Below are 20,452 nucleotides of genomic sequence, written 5' to 3' on the forward strand. Positions count from 1 at the left end.
AGTCCAAATCTTAAAATCCAAATGAATACAGAATTATAACATCATAGTCTATGTCTCAGGAATTTGCGCATCAATAATAAAATGAATTGTCTCAACAGTATTTTGAAATGTAAGCCTGTGCATTTTTAAAGGTCTCTCTCTCTAAAAGGTCACTCACTCCCCTCCAAATGATGCAGGAGTTTCCACTAAGACCAGGAATATATTAAAATGAAAATTAAAACCACAGTAGTTTGTTTGAACTCTTGCTTTTCTTCATAAGTTATACTCCTAATTCAAGATTTGCAGTATTTGTTTTCTTATTTGTGTGTCTAATATAGTCTGTGTCATCTGTGTCATCTAAAAACACACTTTACTTTGCTTTTTCTTCCCACTAAGTAATTTTAATTACATGTAAAAAAAAAACGGGGCTTTTGCAGTTATCTGCGCTAACATGGCTACAAGTCAGGTGTGACTTGCTTTTCCACTGCGAGCATGTGGTGCAGAAAACATCGCGTGTGACCAGCAGAGGGAGATATCCCAACAGCTTAACGCTTGTCGCTGACACCGACGAGGAAGCCAATGTCTGGAGCTGATCAGTGATACCTCCACCGGATCAGACCAGACATGGGCACACTGCACCACCTAAACGCGCTCATCACCGAGCGGCTCACCGCGGCGGCGGTGGAGATTTTCGGGGCTGTGGAGAAAACCTTAATAGACTACCAGGGAGAGATCAGCCGATCCAAGCAGGAGATAAATCAGCTGCGATCACTGCTCTCCTGGCCTGAAGTCAGGCTACACAGATCAGGTGTGTAAATGTAATACTCATTACTTTATGTTAAAGGCTGCAGCTGTTTCACCTCTAGACTTTTCTCGCACCATTCAGCAGATCATCTTTTGAGTGCCCGCAGTGATGAAGAGGCTCCTCCTGAGGGCTCTACCCCACATGTGAGCCCAAAGCCCCAGAGCATCCTGCACATTAAAGAGGAGCATGATCAAAGGGATGCTCAGCAAGGAGCCTCCTGTAGGCAGCAGAGTGATGCCACAGTGTCACCTGAGGTTGTGACAAGAGGAGATCACGAGGATCCACCCTTGCACCTATACACTGTATTAACTGTTGAGCAGGCAGCAGCTATCAAAGCTGAGCCACACGGAGATGAGTGTTTAACATCTACCTGCGGAATAAACGCGGAGTCAGAAGTTCAACAACTTAACCCAGAAGGTGAGGAGAGGACTGAGTAAAAGCACATCCAGCAAAAGCTGGCATCAGTTATTTTGTTCTTATATCAGTCCGAGTGCTGGAATGAGAAAAATAGTGTGTTTTTCATTGCATGAGCTGGAGATGCTTCCCATAATGAGCAGGTTTGTTTACATTCATGAGCTAATACCTGTCTGAGTGACCAAATCTCAAGTGTATCACTGCAGTAAACGACAGATTTCCTTTACATTCATGTTGTGTTTCAATGTTAAACAGAAAGGTGAAAGGAAATGTCAAACGCAGCCGTCTCTCATGTTCAAATATACTGATAACTGTGGTACTAATTAGATATAAATAATTAAAAATGATGGCAATTTATTATTAATATTTTAATATAATATTTTATAATAATAATATAATATTTTTTTAGATCCACTGGAGATCACTTATTCTAAGAATCATGGGACTCAACAAGACCAGAGCCAGTATCAGCACCGCTACAACCGTCATACATCTCAGATCATAAAAGTGCAGGCGTTTACATCATCTAAACCTCAGGAAGAGGCGGACTGTGACTGTACACTACCTCATCAGCCAGTAGATGATTATAATGAGGCTCCTTCTCTAACCCTGAGCCCCAAATGCAGTCTGAGCAACAATGCATTTACTACAGAAAACAGGACAGATGTTGAAGGCTGTACACTGTCTGGAGAGTCTCAGTCTGTCCACTCTGTAGAGCCAGAGCAGCTTGTTGGTCAGAGTGAGCATACTAAAAACATAGAGGGTGTGGGGATTAAGCTGCTCAAACCATCGGGAACAAGACAACAGAAAAGACAAATCTCTGAGTTGAACTCCAAGGACGGAGACAGTATGGAAGAAGATGGAAATCATTTCATAAGGGAGAGAAGGCACACATGCCCCATTTGTGCTAAGCGTTTTAAAGAGTCGAGTCATTTGAAAGATCACGTGAGGATCCACACAGGAGAGAAGCCTTACCGCTGTAAGGAATGCGGCGTGAACTTCAGGCAGAGCGGAGCCCTGACTTTACACATGAGAATCCACACAGGAGAGCGACCGTACCAGTGCACAGAGTGCGGCAGGCGCTTCAATCGTAAAGGTGACATGGAGACTCACAGGGTGACGCACACAGGGGAGAGGCCTCATTCGTGCTTGTTTTGTGGGAAAACTTTTCAAAGGAAGAGCCAATTAAACACACATCTGAAGATCCATGAAGAGGACAGAACCGATTACACTCACCCACTGTGACTGTTCACAGGAGACAGAAGTGACATGTCTAAAACCCTTTATTTTAATTGCAACTGATGTTACAACTGTAGGACTCAAGGAAGCATGCAAGGTAAAATCATTCCATTTGCAATCCACAGTTCTCATCATCAGTGACTTCAACACTTTCACCAATGCAAATCCCTCTCCTAACAACACGTTATTTCTCTGTGTAAAACCAGGTTCTTGCCGAGCCTAGAACCATATATCTTCATTTCATTAGAGACTAACAATATTATTAAACTGTGTCTTATCATTATCATTGTAACATTAGATGTGAGTCATATAACAATCTCTATAAGTAATATGTGCAACTTTTACGCCACAAACTGAAAGAGCTCGTGTGAGCAGATGTCTCTGAGTATCAGTGCAAATGCAAACCAGAAATTCTTTAGTGAAGACAAATTTAATAAAGAAAGCTGCTGTAACGCAAACTGTAGAGTTAAAGGAGATGAACACAATGTCTCAGTTTTAATAGGTAGTTGTCAAAACAAAACTAGCATGTACAGGGCAAGACAATAAAAAAATGAATTCATTCAGCTGACAAACATTTTCTACTAGACAATTTTTGTGTCTCCAAAGTAAATAAATTGTCGTTTTTTTTTAATATTTTCATTGTGTCTGTTTTTTAAATGAAAACATAAGCATTACATGACAACAGGGGTCTCGAACTCCAGTCTCTGAAACCATGTGTGCCTGTTGCAACACACCTGAATATAATTAGTAGGTCATTAGCAAGAGTATAGAACTTGACTGCATGCTGAGGTGGCAATTCAGCCATTTGATTCATATTACAGCAGCTCATGAGTGAATGAACATGGTGCAATAAAGTACTGTTGGAAGTACATTTTTCCAAAAACTTACATTTACTTAAATTTGCTTGAGTACTGTTAGCGGTTGCCACTTTAGCATGTGTAGCATTGTGTAGGTGTCAAAGAAGAGGAATCTGTTGAGAAATTCATGTCAACTATCACAGATGTTTTTTATTATATTTTTAATAAGACGCTATTACACTCCTTGAAAGTTGTTAAATGTGAACAGACTTTTCCTTTATTTTTTGTGGAATATTACAGCAGATATAGATGAAACTTGGCTCAGAGGGACAGTAGGTGGCCCAGAGGAGGAATGTGTTGAAAAGTTTGATGTCAACTATTAGGTATGATTTTTAATGAATTTTTGAATATGATGCAATAAGGCTGTCCCAATGCAATGTGTGCGCGCGTGTAAGTGTGCTCGGGTCTGCGATCGGTAAAGGAGAAAAGGCGCTGCCGTACAGGCTAGTGTAGAAGCGCAAGAAATGTTATGCGGCGGCTAAGAGGCGGCTGAACTTTGGAAGTCGTTGGTGTAGAGTTTTCAAAGTACTTGTAGAAAAAGCTCCTGGAAGCGCTCACACGTGAAAGTCACATTCGATTGTTGGCTTCTGCTTTTATACCTGCCGCTCAACACGCCATCCTCATCACCTTGACTCCCAGTGTCACCCAAGCAAAGTGGAGTGATAAACATGTCGGCTTTATTTATTCAGAATAAGTTTCCCGTAAAAATTATTTCTCATTTAGTTTCACAGTTTCGATTCAAACGTTTTTGTTTTTTTTTTAAAAAAACGTATTGTTGTAATATTTTATATATATATTTGTATTTTTAATCATTAATTCATCACTTTATAAACAAGAAGTATCAATAACTGAAAATCGTAACGAAAACTCATCACGTTAATTAAGTCTGATTATTTCTTTCGTTAAAACGAATTGCGTTAGTCGATCACTTTTTAAAAAATATTTAAAGAAAATATCACCTTCATGCAGAAAACGAATAAAAAATGAATATATACAATAAAGTTGCCGTACTGTAAAATATTGTCGCAGCATTTAACTGCGCCTTTGATAAAGACGTTTCGCCCTTTTCCCGTTGTAGTTCAGAGTGAAATTTAGCTGCATGTGTTACAAACGCTTGTGTATAGTGATTTATGCGCAACTTTTGAGGACTCTGACCACACCTTAAACTATTTTACAAACGCGAATTTCAAACTTCGCGGTCCTAGCCTGTTTGGTGCCACTCCCTCTGGAGGGTGGTTAGGGTGGTGTCTGAGAGGCAGATGTTGTCCAAGATAAGGACAATCATGGATAATACCCCCCACCCACTCCATGACCTACTGGCTAGCCACAGGAGCACGTTCAGTGAGAGACTGAGATTACCAAAAAGCACCACTGAACAACACAGGAAATCTGTGGCTTGTGGCCATCTCCCTGGACAACTCCTTCATCTAATGCACTGTAAACATTGCAATAGTTACACCCTACTCTGTAATATTCTTGTCAATTTTCTTGATATTTATTTACAATCGCCTCTGTTAATCCTTGATATTTATAACTGAGTGATCTGTATATATTAGTGCTATTTCTTAAATGTGTAAAATCTGTAACATAATGTATTGTTTGGAGTTTAGTCTGTTACTGTTACTATTTTTACAATTTCGTCTTGGAGCAACTGTAACCCACATAATTTCCTTAGGGATTAATACAGTATTCTGATTCTGATTGTTTCAGGATGACCTGCCATTATCCAATGACACGTCCGCTTACCTGTATCTTTTTCTTGTTTCTCCTCCTCTTGTTTTCTCCTTTTTCTAAACTGAGCACCTGATGGCTTTGAACTTTTCTTGTCCATCTTCCATTGGTTTTAATTTTGCACTCCAGTATGAACACCCATCCCCCAACCCGAGGATCACCACAAGATAACCTAATAGACCTACACCTTAGTTCACAGATATGCTTTGTCTAGGGTTTATTTCTGGGATTTCAAACAAACCAGGATTCAAATCATGAATACATAATGGGCTTGGATTTACAGCGTTATGAATGAAATGTGCTCTATTTGGCAGCAGCCGGCCCCCCTGCCCTGTCGACAGGTTGTGTGCGAGACTTTAAATCATCAAACTGTACATTATAAATTTAAAATTGTTATTGATCCCTTTACCCCGAGTCCTAAAGTCTATATTTATTTTCTTACTCTTCTTATATTTATTGTTTGTTTTCTTGCACTGCTGTAACTGGAGCCTCGTCGTCTCGTGTCTCTATATACTGGACTGTATGTAGCGGAGATGACAATAAAGTTTACTTTGACTTCAGCAAGCAGTCGCAACGAGGGCTCTCGCGCTCACTTTTCGCGTAGAATTTCGAAAAAACATCGGTGCAAATTATGAGTCTGTATCATAATGTTTGGTGTTTTCGTGTTTGTTGTTTTGTTTTTATTTTGTTTTATTTTGCGAGCTGGTTATTAGATGCTGCTCCAGCCAGCCAGTGAATCCCCCGCCGCCCCACCCTCTCCTCCCTGTGCCGCAAGCAGCAGGTTGAGCAGGCACACCTCGCAAACGGAGGGCGCCCTTACTAAATGGGCGATAGAAAACCAATTGGTTTCTATTGGTTTGCCATCCCTAAATTGCGCTGGCAGGATGTCGGGGCAGCATAAGTATGAGCACCTTTTTTGGCGATGCCCATGATGCCGCCCTGGGCAACCGTGTAAAAACCGCTACCGGTTACGATTTTACAATAACCTGTAAAGGTTAGTATTTAAACTAAATAAGCTGCTGCGTTTATTGAAAATTTCTCTCAGCAAACGTTGTAAAGTAAAATGAAAGCCAAATAAAACGGGCAAATTAAAGTAACTGTACAGCGTCTTTTATCCAGTATAGCATCATAAAATCAGACAGATGTGACATTAACCAAAAACACCTAAATGTACCAGAATAAAGGGAATAACTGATTCGATTAAATTGCCTGTATTTTTATAGCGCTGTACTTAATCCTTAAGGTATGGAGGACCACAAGAGCCATGCATCGAAATAAAGAATTCTGTGCTTAAATAATGAATTGTAGAATAAATTCTGCATTTGTAAATTCATTTTTGAATTCCAATTTAATAAACTGCATTTCAAAATCCTTTTTCCATTTGCACTTTAATAAACTGCATTTCAAAATCCTTTTTCCATTTGCACTTTAATAAACTGCATTTCAAAATCCATTTCTCTTTCCTGTTCGCTCCAGGATTAGCTGCTGGATTAGCTGCTGGATTAGCTGCTGGATTACCTTTTCAATTAACAATTTCCTTGCGGCTATTCAAATTAGCCACACCATGGGATGTAAGGAGCTCTCTGATTGGTTGGACAGATACAGGCTGTCTGCCTGGATTTTTCTAGCTCATAGCTTCGCCCTGCTAAGAAGCATGTGTGCTTGTACAAAGGCCGTTCAGCCTCAGGATGTACACTCGGCTCGACACGGATATGTGAAGAATGAAAGGACCCTGCAGCGCAACTGAGAGCCCAACCTCTGACTGAGTGCCTGTTTTCGCAGTCTGACCACCTGTTGAAGGCAACGTGCTAACATGGCTAACGCTAGCATCACCTTTTGTAGCCCCGTTATTTTAAGGTCGCAGCTGTACGAGCTAGCTACGTGTTTTGTAAATTGCTGTGCTCTTCACAAATAAAGCTGGAAGCAGCTCAGACTATTACAACCAGCACTCAGCCCGGTTACATTTATACAGTGTTAGAGCAATGGCTGCAGCCTACAGCCTTTAAACTAGAGATTAAAATGCTGACAGTAAACTCGTCAGTCCAGATGTTACCACATTACTCTATGGTACTTAGAGTTAAAACAACTGAGACAGGCTGATTAAAATAACAGCTGTCAGTTCTCTCATTCCTTATATCAAGACTGGAGACCACACTACTGATTTCAGTTCATTTAATATTTGAGTGCACAGATTCATTCTCAACTGGACATAAACAATGATCAAAGGTTGTATATATGATGAATTCATCAAATCCCAGCCTCTAACACAGTGCGCTGAATCTTAGCTTTGAATGTCCAGTATATTCTAATCAATGCAATTTAAGCATTCACTGAACCTACAGTATCTACACCTGTGTGGCAAAGACACAGATAATGAAATTTAATTATTAATACAATTAGGGTTGGGCGATATGGCCTAAAATCCATATCTTGATATAATTTGAAGCATGTGCGTAACGATATATATCGCGATATATTCTTTTTTCTGTATAACGTAGTTTCCACACTATAAGGCACACTTAAAATCCTTTAATTTTCTCAAAAATCGAGTGTGCCTTATGTATGAATTCTGGTTGTGCTTACTGACCTCGAACTGATTTTGGCGAGCAGAAATCTGCTAAAAATGTTTTTGATTGATTGTCAGAGCATTACGGCTGCCGTAGTGAGAAGCTTCGCGGAGTAATCTGGGTCCAAAACTCCATCCCTTTCAGGTCCCAAAGTCAAACGAACACTGAGAGTTAAAAACGATCTAAATTCTTTAATCTTTAATAAAATCATCAGTGTTGCTGCTTTAGCAGGTGTAACAATTAAGTTTAACATCCATGCATCCATGAAAACAGAAGTTATTAAATTTAACGGAGTTAGAAGTTAACAGGAAGTTAGCTCGCTAGTTTCCACCTAAACAAGACATACCATGTTATGACTGAGAGATTTTTGAAACTAAGTAAAACTTACGGCTCTGCTGTCACTTCCAACATAAATGAAGACAGGAAACTAAACAGCAGTGGCGTTTGCAGGGTTACTGAAGTTGGACTACCTGGTATATAATGTTGTGCTACGTGATTGCTAGCGACACAGTTATGTTAGCATAACATTAGCACAGTGAAGCTGGAGGATGAACGCCAACTTTTTTTCCACTCGATAAAAGTTAACGTGAGGGATTCTGGTGGTTAGGGACAAATGCAATCGCATAGCAGGATGCTATACACGGGCCAAACTTCAGTCAGGAGAACAACTGAGATTATTCATCCACAATACAAGGTTAGTTATTAATATACTGCAACAACATGGGAATAGAACAGCTGCGAGAGAATTCAACATTAATGAATCAATGTTACGGAAGTAACATTGATTCTCCTCCTTGAATCGCTACCTTATCGTGGTGGAGGGGTTTGTGTGTCCCAGGGATCCCAGGGGCTATGTTGTCTGGGGGCTTTTGCCCCCTGGTAGGGTCTCCCATGGCAAATTGGTCCTGGGTGAGGGACCAGACAAAGAGCGATTCAGAAGACCCTTATGAAAAGAACATCGAGGGAACAGTTTACCCTGCCCGGGATAGGGTTACCGGGGCCCCGCCCTGGAGCCAGGCCCAGGGAGGGTTCCCAAGGGCGAGTGTCTGGTGGCCAGGGCTTACTCCATGGGGCCCGGGTGCATTGTGTGCCGGGTGGCGGCCAGGAGCGGAGGCCCTGGTGGACTGACCCCCGGCTGCCAAGACTGGCAATAGGGACATGGAATGTCACCTCTCTGGTGGGGAAGGAGCCTGAGTTAGTGCGTGAGGTTGAGAGGTACCGGCTAGATATAGTCGGGCTCACCTCTACGCATGGCTTGGGCTCTGGAACCAGTCTCCTGGAGAGGGGCTGGACTCTGTCTCAGTCTGGAGTTGCCCCTGGGGAGAGGCGGCGGGCTGGGGTGGGTATTCTAATATCCCCTCAGTCTTGCTGCCGGTACGTTGGGGTTTTTCCCGGTGGATGAGAGGGTTTGTTCCCTGCGCCTTAGGGTCGGGGAATGGGTCCTGACTGTCATCTGCGCTTATGCGCCGAGTACCCAGCCTTCTTAGAGTCCCTTGGGGGGGGGTGCTGGAAGGTGCTCCACCTGGAGACTCTGTTGTCCTGCTGGGAGACTTCAATGCCTACGTGGGTAACGACAGTGAGACCTGGAGGGGCGTGATTGGGAGGAACGGCCTCCCTGATCTGAACCCGAGCGGTGCTTTGTTATTGGACTTCTGTGCTAATCACAGTTTGGCAATAACGAAACCTTGTTCGAACATAAGAGTGTCCATAAGTGCACGTGGCACCAGGACGCTCTAGGCCATAGGTTGATGATCGATTTTGTAATCGTATCACCAGATCTGCGACCATATGTTCTGGACACTCGGGTAAAGAGAGGGGCTGAGCTGTCAACTGATCACCACCTGGTGGTGAGTTGGATCAGGTGGCGGGGGAGGACGCTGGACAGACCTGGTGCACCTAAACGCGTAGTGAGGGTGTGCTGGGAACGTCTAGCAGAGGCCCCAGTCCGCGAGATCTTCAACGCACACCTCCGGCAGAGCTTCAACAGCATTCCGAGGGAGACTGGGGACATTGAGTTCGAATGGACCATGTTCAGCGTCTCCATTGCCGAAGCTGCTGCATTGAGCTGCGGATGCAAGGTGGTTGGTGCCTGCCGTGGTGGTAATCCCCGAACCAAATGGTGGACACCAGAGGTGAAGGGAGCCACCAGGCTGAAGAAGGAGTCCTATCAGGCTTGGTTAGCCTGTGGGACTCCGGATGCAGCCGACAGGTATCGACAGGCCAAGCGGAATGCGGTTCGGGCAGTGGCTGAAGCAAAAACTCGGGTGTGGGAGGAGTTCGGAGAGGCCATGGAAAAAGACTTTTGGACTGCCTCGAAGAGATTCTGGCAAACCGTCAGGCGTCTCAGGAGGGGAAAGCGGTGCTCTACCTGCACTGTGTATAGTGCTGGCGGAGCGCTGCTGACGTCGACTGAGAAAATTGTCAGGCGGTGGAAGGAATACTTCGAGGACCTCCTTAATCCCACTGACACGTCTTCCGAGGAGGAAGCAGAGTCTGGGGATGAGGGGAATGACCCGCCAATTTCCGGGGGTGAGGTCACTGAGGCAGTTAAACAACTCCTTGGTGGCAGAGCCCCTGGTGTTGATGAGGTCCGCCCCGAGTTCCTGAAGGCTCTGGACGATGTAGGGCTGTCCTGGTTGACACGCCTCTGCAATGTTGCGTGGAGATCAGGGTCAGTACCCGTGGACTGGCAGACCGGGGTGGTGGTCCCCATCTTTAAGAAGGGGGACCGGAGGGTGTGTTCCAACTACAGGGGGATCACACTCCTCAGCCTCCCTGGGAAAGTCTATGCCAGGGTGCTGGAAAGGAGAGTTCGTCCACTAGTCGAACCTTGGATACAGGAGGAACAATGCGGTTTTCGTCCTGGTCGCGGAACACTGGACCAGCTCTTTATCCTCTCGAGGATACTTGAGGGTGCATGGGAGTTTTCCCAACCAGTCTACATGTGTTTTGTGGACTTGGAGAAGGCATTCGACCGTGTCCCTCGGGGTGTCCTGTGGGAGGTGTTGCGGGAGTATGGGGTGTCTGGCCCATTGCTACGGGCCATTCGATCCCTATACAACCGTTGCAAGAGCTTGGTTCGCATTGCCGGCAATAAGTCGGACTCGTTCCCGGTGGGTGATGGGCTCCGCCAGGGCTGCCCTTTGTCTCCGGTTCTGTTCATAATTTTTATGGACAGGATTTCTAGGCGCAGCCAAGTGGCGGAGGGCTTTCGGCTTGGTGGCCTCAGAATCTCATCTCTGATTTTTGCGGATGATGTGGTTCTGTTGGCTTCATCGGGTGAGGGCCTCCAGCTCACACTGGAACGGTTCGCAGCCGAGTGTGAAGCAGCGGGAATGAGGATCAGCACCTCCAAATCTGAGGCCATGGTTCTCAGCCAGAAAAGGGTGGAGTGCCCACTCCGGGTCGGGGATGAGTTCCTGCCCTAAGTGGAGGAGTTCAAGTATCTCGGGGTCTTGTTCATGAGTGATGGGAGAAGGGAGCCGGAGATCGACAGACGGATTGGGGCTGCAGCTGCAGTAATGCAGACGCTGCACCGGTCCGTCGTGGTGAAGAGGGAGCTGAGTGTAAAAGCGAAGCTCTCAATTTACCGGTCGATCTACGTCCCTACCCTCACCTATGGCCACGAACTGTGGGTAGTGACCGAAAGAACGAGATCGCGGATACAAGCGGCAGAAATGAGCTTCCTCCGAAGGGTGGCTGGCCTCTCCCTTAGAGATAGGGTGAGAAGTTCGGCCATCCGGGAGGGGCTCAGAGTAGAGCCGCTGCTGCTCCACATCGAAAGGAGCCAGCTGAGGTGGTTCGGGCATCTGACCAGGATGCCCCCTGGGCGCCTCCTGGTTGAGGTGTTCCAGGCATGTCCCACCGGGAGGAGGCCCCGGGGCAGACCCAGGACACGCTGGAGAGATTATATCTCTCGGCTGGCCTGGGAACGCCTTGGTGTTCCCCCGGATAAGCTGGAGGAGGTGGCTGGGGAGAGGGAGGTCTGGGCCTCTTTGCTTAAGCTGCTGCCCCCCGCGACCCGGCCTCGGATAAAGCGGATGAAGATGGATGGATGGATGTTACGGAAGTGGAGGAAGCGCAGTTTTTGGCTTTCCCCATATTTCAAAAGTGCTTCATCTCTTTGCTACGACTGTCATCCCGGCATAATTTGCAGATGATAATGGTTGTACCCGCTGCGATGCTTTCGACCAAAACAGGCGCAGCTTGATGACATCATCAACATGCGCTATCATGATAGAGCGGTATAGTCAAAATTAGGGCTGGGTATCGTCACTGATTTCTAGAATCGATTCAATTCCGATTCACAAGGTCCTGAATCGATTCGATCCACGATTCGATTTAATTCGATTCGATTTGAATCTGGGAAATTTTGACAGTCAGAAATATTATAATTCAGATCAGTACATTTACATATTTTTGTATCTATAAAAATGAAGCTGACACACGCAAGACTTTATCAAAGGTGTGAGCATCACAGCAGAGGCCTTTGTGTCAAAGTAGCTGAAGATAAAACACAGAAAAACATGAAGGTGATTTTTCCTGGCCTGGATTTTATAAAAATATTCTGCAGTACATCAAAAATGAAAGAAAACCATTAATCAACACATGAACATTACCTCTGAAGTTACACGGCTAAGCGTTTTGCATTTTGCATAATTTTAAAAAGTTTCAATTTGTTTAGTATTGAACAGCAGAAATTAGGTTTTCTTTTCGGAAGTAAGGAAAAGGAGGAAAAAACAGCGGCCGACAGCGCTGTAAATAACGGTAGACTTGTGCGTAACAAGCAAGCGAATAATGCAGAAAACAGATTTTTAGACGGGAAACTGTTCTTGAAGTACAGAGAGAGAGAGAGAGAGCTGTGCATCGTGGTCGAAGCAAAACAGTGAAAGTAAGAGTGAATACATGACGATGTTTATGTGAAGCGTAGTTTGGATCTTCTTTTGCTGCTGGTTCGGTCAATATTGTTTGGAGAGACATCAAACTAACAGCTTTAGAATCAGCGCATAAAGGGCGTGAACACAAAGCGCGGACCCGCCGACAGATCAGAATCAGCGAGCTGTCGGCTTTCAGCCCCGACCGTGTCCGTGCCGTCGGGTGAGAAAGGTGACATCTCACTGATTCTGATCCGCGGGTCGCGCTGTGTGTTTAAGTCTTTGTGCAGAATCCGTGTTCCTGCTCTCATTTACTGTCTTAGCTGTTTGGTGGTTGTTGAAATTTTGTGAGGTTTAACCTGAGATTCTGGCATTTCGGGCAAAATAAATTTATATTAAAAAATTGATTCAGGATTTTAATGAATCGATTTTACGTTATCCAAGCCAGAATCGATTTTAATCAATAAATCAATTATAAAAACCCACCCCTAGTCAAAATCTTTATCGTTGGCCAAATTTATATAGTTTCTATCGTATATCGTTTATATCGCCCACCCCTAAATACAATATGCATCATGAGAAATGAGAGGTCTTAAAGTAGTTAAATCTCTGCTGATAGTCTGGTTGTTTATATTTTCACGTTTTTGTGTCTGTAGGGCTGTTTGATGACGATTTGGACTCCTCTGGGAGATGAGGACACACCCACATCTGTTCCATACTGCAGCCGTTGATGGTGTTACAGCTCTGAGGCAGCTTTGGGCCATCAGACGTAGGGCTGGGCTATATCATACCGTTCACGATAATACCGGTGTAATTTTGGGCAACGATAGGAAAATGAAATACCGCGATAGAATATGGTAAAACGCGCATGGGCAGTGCCTATGTTTGCATACGCACATGGCAGAAAAAGCAGAATGAGAAGAGCGAAAGTGGATCGTTAAATGAAATGGATAAACCAGAATTGGTTTGTAAAAATGCTGCAACTTCAGTGGTGTGGCACTGGTTTAGCTTTCGTCCGTCAGATACACAAACAAAGCACTATTTTTGGTAGAGCATGCTAGCGGGCCGTCGTTATTACCGTGTTGTTTGGAAAATACGGCACACTTAAAATCAATCATTTGATTTTTCTGAAAATCGACAGTGCCCCTTGTAATCCCGTGTGCCTTATGTATGAATTCTGGTTGTGTTTACTGACCTCGAAACGATTTTATGTACACGGCGCTCGAAAATCTGTCGAATGTTTTAGTACAACTTTGCTAAGCTACGAAGCCGCACCGCTTGATGGATTGTCGGAGCATTACGGCTATCGTAGGCAGGAGCCTCGCGGAGTGATACGTACTGTGCTTCAACACAATATTACCGTATTGTGTGTGTATAACCTCTTTTTAAGTTTTGTGGATATTATACATGGTTATGCTGAGGATATGTCGGCCAATTTCCACTGGAAATGCCTTTTGGTTAAACTGTCAGCAAGGAATTTGCATTTGCACTGTTAAATTTTTATATAACTTTAATGCACATAAAAAACAGCTGCTTGTTTAAGTGAAAATACATTGATGGGGTTTTTTGCACTAATAAAGTTGTGGAGTTGTAAAGTATTTTGTCTAGTGTCAATTATATCGTCAGTTATATCGTTATCGCAAATTTTCAAATGTATATCGTGATAAATATTTTTGGTCATATCGCCCTGCTCTAATCAGACGCACACACTGGAAAACCAGCACCTGGACTTCATGCAGGACAGACGACCTCATCCTCTACTTAATCTCCTAATCTCTTTCTCCTTTAACACACAATTAAACTCACTCCAAAAGAGTGTAAACTTACTGAGGAAGTCTCTTAATTTGTACACATTTGTACTTTTACTTGTTTTCTGAGTTATATTTAAGAAGAGTAAAGTTATTCACATAAAGTTTTTATTCTTCTGTATTTATTCTTTTGTATCATGTACCACAGTCATACTGAACTTTACAGACCTGGTGAATTGGAGAGAAAAAAAATCATATATATATATATATATATACATATATATATATATATATATATATATATACACACACACACACACATGAATGAATCATTTAGCTTCAGCAGCATTTCTATTCATCTTATGAATTCCAGTCTAATGGCAATTCACTGTTTAAGTTTGGTCTTAAACTCCAGAGAATACCACCTGGTTCAACAATCTTTCTATCTTATTATTTGCAAAACGGTTTTCTTCTAAGAGATGCTCCTGAGGCTGAAATTGAGCCCAGAGAAACAACAACAAAGTTTAGTTCCTCTGGATTTTCCATGGAAAATTATTTTATCACTCATCCAGGTGACTTCTCCAGTGTCACGGATGAGTGATGAATATATCTCCCACTGGAAATCATTGTGTCCAGTCAATCGACTTTTTTAGGGAGAGCTATTAAATGCTGTGCTCTTGAGGACAATGAGTTTTAACTTGCAGCACAACACAAAGCTGCCATACTGGATCAACGATCAAAACACTTAATTGAGAAAAATTAAGTCAAAATGTAATATCCTCATATGATGACACATCACACATGACCCAGCATTGTTCTAAGAATGCAAACTTTCTTATTGGAAGTTTCCACAGCTGCCAGAAAGCGACAGATTTCTGGCTGGTCTTAATGAGTAGCCGTTGCTCTCTAGTTTTCTCTGGAATTGCTGCACGGAGGATGTAACACCAATGATAAGCACTGAGGTGTGTGACCTTGTCAGGAATTAGCCATCCTCAGCTTTCTGGTAAGATAAAGTGGAACCAGAAGATATTCAAATACATTTCTCCACAGGTGCTGATGAATTCTACAAAAAACAAAGTTTGTTAAAAACATTTGCAGGTGAATCACCACTGATTTATCACTGACATCCATTTACTCAAAAATTACTGGCAAGTGGATAACTAGAATATATATATAGTTTATAATTTCAACAATGTACTGTAAAAAATGGAACTTTATATGACAAATGTGGTATGGTGCAGTGTAACCGGTTTCTGCTTCGTCGCGCTGCAACAGTTCGGCCCAAACAGACTCCTCAACTCTGCGTTGTGTTGTGTTTTTAAGAAGACAAGGATTCTCTTATCGATCGTTGCCACTTTATTTCCTGAATGGAAACAACGGTGTTTTATCAGTGGACAGGCTCGCCACACACCACTCCGCACAGCACACTTTAGATGTGAGAGGTAGTGATGGTCCGCTTGAAGCTGACGCTCCGGTGCGTGTGTCAAAAAGATCTTTTCTACAGTCAATGGTTTATATGCTCAGTTGAAAACCATTTTAATACTTGACATAATTTTCAGTATAATTACTATTTTTTTGTGAGTATTCAGTACTTGTGTATAATTTATTGAATTATTTAGTAATAAATATGAAGTAGAACATTTTGATCACAAATGTGATTTTTCCAAAACTAATCCTTGCTTAACAGTTCTAACCTGTTACTGTAAAGTTTATAATAAAGTCTTAATAACCTGATATTTAGAATCCCCATTTCCTTTATGCTTATATGTTGTCAAACAATGGCAGTAAAAAAAATATAGTGTTAAAATAGCTCTATATAGCATTATCTCTTTAACCTTGAGATTCATCTTGAGAAGAGGTCAAAGGTCAGTTATCGTTATGGGGTCTTGCTATATGTTATGACACAAACATAGCACAGTTGTAAGTATCATAGTTTCTAGGTTCTAAGGCTTTTTGTCAGTGAGCTTTACAAGATTGATTTTCGTGCCAAAGGCTGGCTCACTAATGACCACTAGAGCTGGAAACAAGACCTCAAGCAATTGCTAAGGCTAATTAGCATGGCTAGCATTTTAAAAACATTTGTTAAATGTTGTCATTGCTAACATATAACTGTTTAAAAGCATGGTGAGTAGCGAGAACGCTAAGTTATTATTAGCTTTGAAAAGAAAAATGTGAAGACGTAATATTAGCATGAGCTATATGCTAATGTTAGTCACCAGATGTTTGCTTGAGTGATTTGCTGCTTTCTAATGTCTGTGTTTATTTCCTGGTATACCTATACCTATGTGGTTAGTATACATGTTACATAAAGGCTGACAAAGGCAGTAAGTATAAATGATCATGAATTAAGTGTAAATTACATTGCGGTGAGCTCCATTTATATGAACCATGGCCTGCAGAGGGTATATAAATGCTGCACAATGTTCCATTCCTCCCTTTACACTTGCTATTGGACTTGTTTTGACTTGCTTCAACCTCAGCCTGTGGAAAGTTAAGTTTTGGAAAATATTTTTCAGAAAGCGGATATTACTTAAAAGCAACAACAAGTACTTCATCTTTGGATCGTTTGTACTTGTTTTTCCATCTCAACAGCAAAGCCTGAAGATGGCTCGTCGTGGACCCCAACTCCTCGACAGTCCCCTGGACTTCGCTGTAGGTACTTTTAACATTTCTCCACTTATTTCAAGTGTCACTAAATGGCTGTAATAATTTAATAAGTTCCAGTGTGAATATCACGCTTTAATGTTATCAAAATATGTGTATTCCAATATTTTTCCCCATAAATTGTTTGTCTGCTTTAAATTTTCTGGGAGAGGTGTAGAAATTATTAACGACTGGTGTATGAATTTGAAAAAAAGGTGTTACTTTGATTTGAAGGCTTCAAATTTGACACTTTTTTAATGAAATAGATAAAAATATCTTAATGGTCTAAAATTTGTAAAATGCCCCAAAATCAGTCTCTGTGGTAACAGCATCTTCAGGATGTCATAACGTCAGAACACACAGGTGTAAACACACCAGATCCCGGTCTTCTCCTAACATCCTGTTCTTCTCCGGATCAAAGGCTTTATTGAAATAAACTATAACTTTTTCCCTGCTACAAAATATGATGATAAAAAAGAATAAAAATAAAAGAATATAAAAAAGAATATGAAAACAGTAATCATAGTATAGTAGTAATAATGGTATTAAGACATACCTTATGTTATGGTAATACTTTATAATATATCTTATTATATAGCTGACAGATATATTGCATTACACAGGGATAGCATGTGGTAAAAAAGATTTCATGTATCTGTCCTTATGGCAGATACAGTCCTTGTGCACATTCCTAATAATGCAGATTTTGAGTTAAGACTTTTTATTTGTTTGTTTGTTTGTTTTTTGCTTGACCATGGTTTTCAGACATACCTGCACAGCTTTGTGTGTTTGCAATTTTTACTTCTGCCAAGAAGGTTATGTTTTTGGTAACTTTTGCATGACTGTTATTTTTTTGTAAACATCATAGCTGAAAAGAAAATGAATTAATCCTGATCAAACTTTGTAGGGGTGTAGAGCGGGGTTATGTAAATTTAGCTTACATCCACCTCAAGGTTAACTTTGTGATTGGTCAAAAATGAACAAAAATCTTTATAATTTAGAAGCTATGATTCTTAAAAGTGTGAAGTCTGTGGTCAATATATAAAAGTACTGTGTAAAGATTTAAAATATCACATTACATCTGACCTCTCCTTCAAGGTCAAATAAAGTCAAACTTGTGTCATTCAGTCTGACATAAATGTAGCCTAAAATGCTTTTCTCTCATCATCTGCTGAAACTAACAGATGTAGCTCTGTTCCTTTAGCACTTGGTGTTTATTACATTCCTAATGTTATTTTAAACTTGTTTCCTCACATGTCGTCTTGACTACGTGGTTGAACGTCCCGCAGAAGAAGGCCTTCCTGAAGTCATCAGGATTCTGGATGACAGTCTCCCGAGCACCATCTCTTCTGATGAAGAACAGGACACTGATACCCAGCGTGTCAGTAAAGGTGAGTATGGTGAGTATATCCTTCTCTCATCCTCCCCCTCTTCTCACGAAGCTTCTCCTTCAACCTCAGTTCTCACCTCCTCAGCAAAGAGAAGCAGAGAAGACATCTGCACTGAAGAGGTAAGTGCAAAGAGGTGCAAGGTAAGTGATGGCACGTTCTGTGGCCCTTCTACATCATCAGGTTCTTTTGGTGTCAGACGCTTCTGGGAAAGGCCTTTTAACCTTTCACTTGATGACAGTGACTCTGACTAGGTAATGTTAGAACTTGTTTTTAAACTTTAAACGTTTAAGTTGGCCTTTGCGTCTTGCAGTGTTTATAAGACACTTTCTTGCTTTGAGGACAACTTCTTGTAAATATCCTTTACTTTTTAAATAACTTTGTAATGTTTAAGTTAAGCCTTTGTGTCTTGTGATGTTTGTAACACAGCTAACTAAGAATATCTGACTTTTAAAGAATATTAACTAACACATGTGAAATGTATTGTTTTTTTCTTAATATGTGACATTGCCTGTGTGACTGTAAGGTAGTGTTTTAGGTGTTGTTACTTCTATTTTTGTTAATATCACAGGTAACTGTTTAAATGACTTACATATTTTTTCTCAAGCGCTAGCTCACCATGCAGGACAAAGGTAAGTCTGTACTTAATGTCAACACAAATAAGTAGAAAAGGTTTAAAAATGATGTCGTGAACTGACTGTAGTCTCTTGTTTTTACATAAGGTATAGCCTGTGGCTCAGGGATCAGAGGTAAGGTAAAAACACATAACAGAAGAAAAGTAAATTGAACAAATCAGTGATCTGTGAATTCATCCTTTTGTCTTTGTCTTTTTGTCTTCAGGTGCTTTACACTTGTCCTCTCCCAGCATTCCAGACGGCGCTAACACAGAGAGATGCTCTACCCAGAAGACAGCCTTACCCCAACCCGATGAGAAGGATGGATGACCAAATTACAAACTGGAGAGTGGTGCTGTGTTCCAGCTATATAAGTTATCACCTCACATTGGCTACAAACTGTCTTGAAGACTAAATCCTTCCAAAAGCTGGTATAAATCATCGTCCTACAGTACTGTAGGTCTAAGTTTATTTATAGTTTATGTGTATATGTTGAGTTTAAAATAACATTTTAACAACATGCTGCAGCTGCCAACATTGGAAATGCTGTTTTGTGTTAAAATTACGTCTTTCTTGTGTTATTGCTTTGCAGGGCAGCTGAGAGTGAACAGAGCTGCACAGAGGACCAAAGATCCACTCTCAGCACTTCATACCTGACTGGCCACAGCACCACCCCTCTTCACCCAGGGTGAGGAGGGTCCTGACCCCGCCTGCACAGAGGGAGTTGTGAACATGCACTTCTGTATCGGTGGGTTTAGGAGCCTCCTCACACACACACACGGATGAAGACTGTCACTGGAAGATGTCTCCATTGCATCAGCAGGACAGGACGTAAGCATTTGTATAATATTACAGTTTGTGATGTTTTATACATGTTTTTATTGTTTCATTTCAAACTAGGAGATATAAAATAAACCAGTTTTCATAATAGTTTCTGTCTCTTTAGTTGTTTTCTTAATAAGTTATTTGGAACATCATTGCAACCTGTCAGCTTTTTATTGAGGATTTAGAAAGCTGCTGGTGGCCCGAGTGTGTACAGTGGGGTGTTGTTTTTGTCACATGGTGAAAGGGACCTCAGGGGGAGCAAAAAGAACAACTGAACAATTTTGGGATTCACAGACTTTGGTAATCGTTAGAAAATGAAGAAAAATTGTTCTGTGTGAACAAGAAGCTCAAATATAAACCTTACTGACACAAATGATCTGCTATCTGTAAGCAGGAAAATGTTTTCATGAGCCTGGGTGAAGCTAATTTGTATGAGTTTAACCTCCTGGTCAAAAACTTTTAGAAGATTAATACGTTCACCCGCTGATTCTTACTTGGCCTGAATGTTTGCAGTTTCAGGTCCTACTGATCAGTTTTAAGTACTGTAGAAAGTGAGCAGCAATTTAATCGAGTCCCAGGATGTAATGGGACAAAAGGGTAATGTGACAGACACATTAGTTCCCTTCCCTCGTCTAACAACGTGTAAGCAGACTGCTTTAACCTGCAATTTACTGCACGTTGTTAGGCTGCATGGTACAACCACAGTCTGCTAACCACCCGTGGTGAGCGAAGGTTTTGAGGTCTTGCTCGAGCTACTGATGAAGTTTT

General features: G+C 41.9%; 1 protein-coding gene and 1 long non-coding RNA gene across 5 annotated transcripts; both read left to right on the plus strand.

Moving 5' to 3' along the window:
• Nucleotides 1-414: 414 nt before the first annotated feature.
• Nucleotides 415-3,104, plus strand: LOC120731864 (zinc finger protein 182-like). 2 transcript variants are annotated; one of them, XM_040029192.1, is made up of 3 exons: nucleotides 415-787; nucleotides 866-1,201; nucleotides 1,608-3,104. In XM_040029192.1, exons 1-3 carry the CDS (start codon nucleotides 604-606, stop codon nucleotides 2,441-2,443), a joined length of 1,356 nt encoding a protein of 451 aa, XP_039885126.1. In that variant the 5' UTR covers nucleotides 415-603; the 3' UTR covers nucleotides 2,444-3,104. The 2 variants fall into 2 exon arrangements, with proteins under 2 accessions (XP_039885126.1, XP_039885127.1); XM_040029193.1 differs by having other exon boundaries at nucleotides 416-787; nucleotides 869-1,201; nucleotides 1,608-3,103.
• A 12,958-nt stretch (nucleotides 3,105-16,062) lies between these two features.
• LOC120731960 lies at nucleotides 16,063-19,282 on the plus strand. Of its 3 annotated transcripts, none has more exons than XR_005695453.1 (4): nucleotides 16,063-16,338; nucleotides 16,807-16,870; nucleotides 18,147-18,994; nucleotides 19,086-19,282. It is a non-coding gene; the product is annotated as an uncharacterized LOC120731960 (long non-coding RNA). The 3 variants fall into 3 exon arrangements; XR_005695454.1 differs by lacking the exon at nucleotides 16,063-16,338 and having other exon boundaries at nucleotides 16,441-16,870; nucleotides 18,147-18,248; nucleotides 18,318-18,994; XR_005695452.1 differs by lacking the exon at nucleotides 16,063-16,338 and having other exon boundaries at nucleotides 16,441-16,870.
• The last annotated feature ends 1,170 nt before the right edge of the window (nucleotides 19,283-20,452 follow it).

The sequence above is a fragment of the Simochromis diagramma genome, unplaced genomic scaffold, assembly GCF_900408965.1.
Source record: "Simochromis diagramma unplaced genomic scaffold, fSimDia1.1 OVJJ01000483.1, whole genome shotgun sequence".
In the NCBI taxonomy this organism is placed as follows: Eukaryota; Metazoa; Chordata; class Actinopteri; order Cichliformes; family Cichlidae; genus Simochromis; species Simochromis diagramma.

Excerpts from the sequence above, each read along its gene's own strand:
- LOC120731864 (XM_040029192.1), top strand. The coding sequence starts at position 604 with ATGGGCACACTGCACCACCTAAACGCGCTCATCACCGAGCGGCTCACC. Across the intron at positions 788-865 it reads AGTCAGGCTACACAGATCAG|CAGATCATCTTTTGAGTGCC; the intron begins GTGTGTAAATGT and ends CGCACCATTCAG. Across the intron at positions 1,202-1,607 it reads TCAACAACTTAACCCAGAAG|ATCCACTGGAGATCACTTAT; the intron begins GTGAGGAGAGGA and ends ATATTTTTTTAG.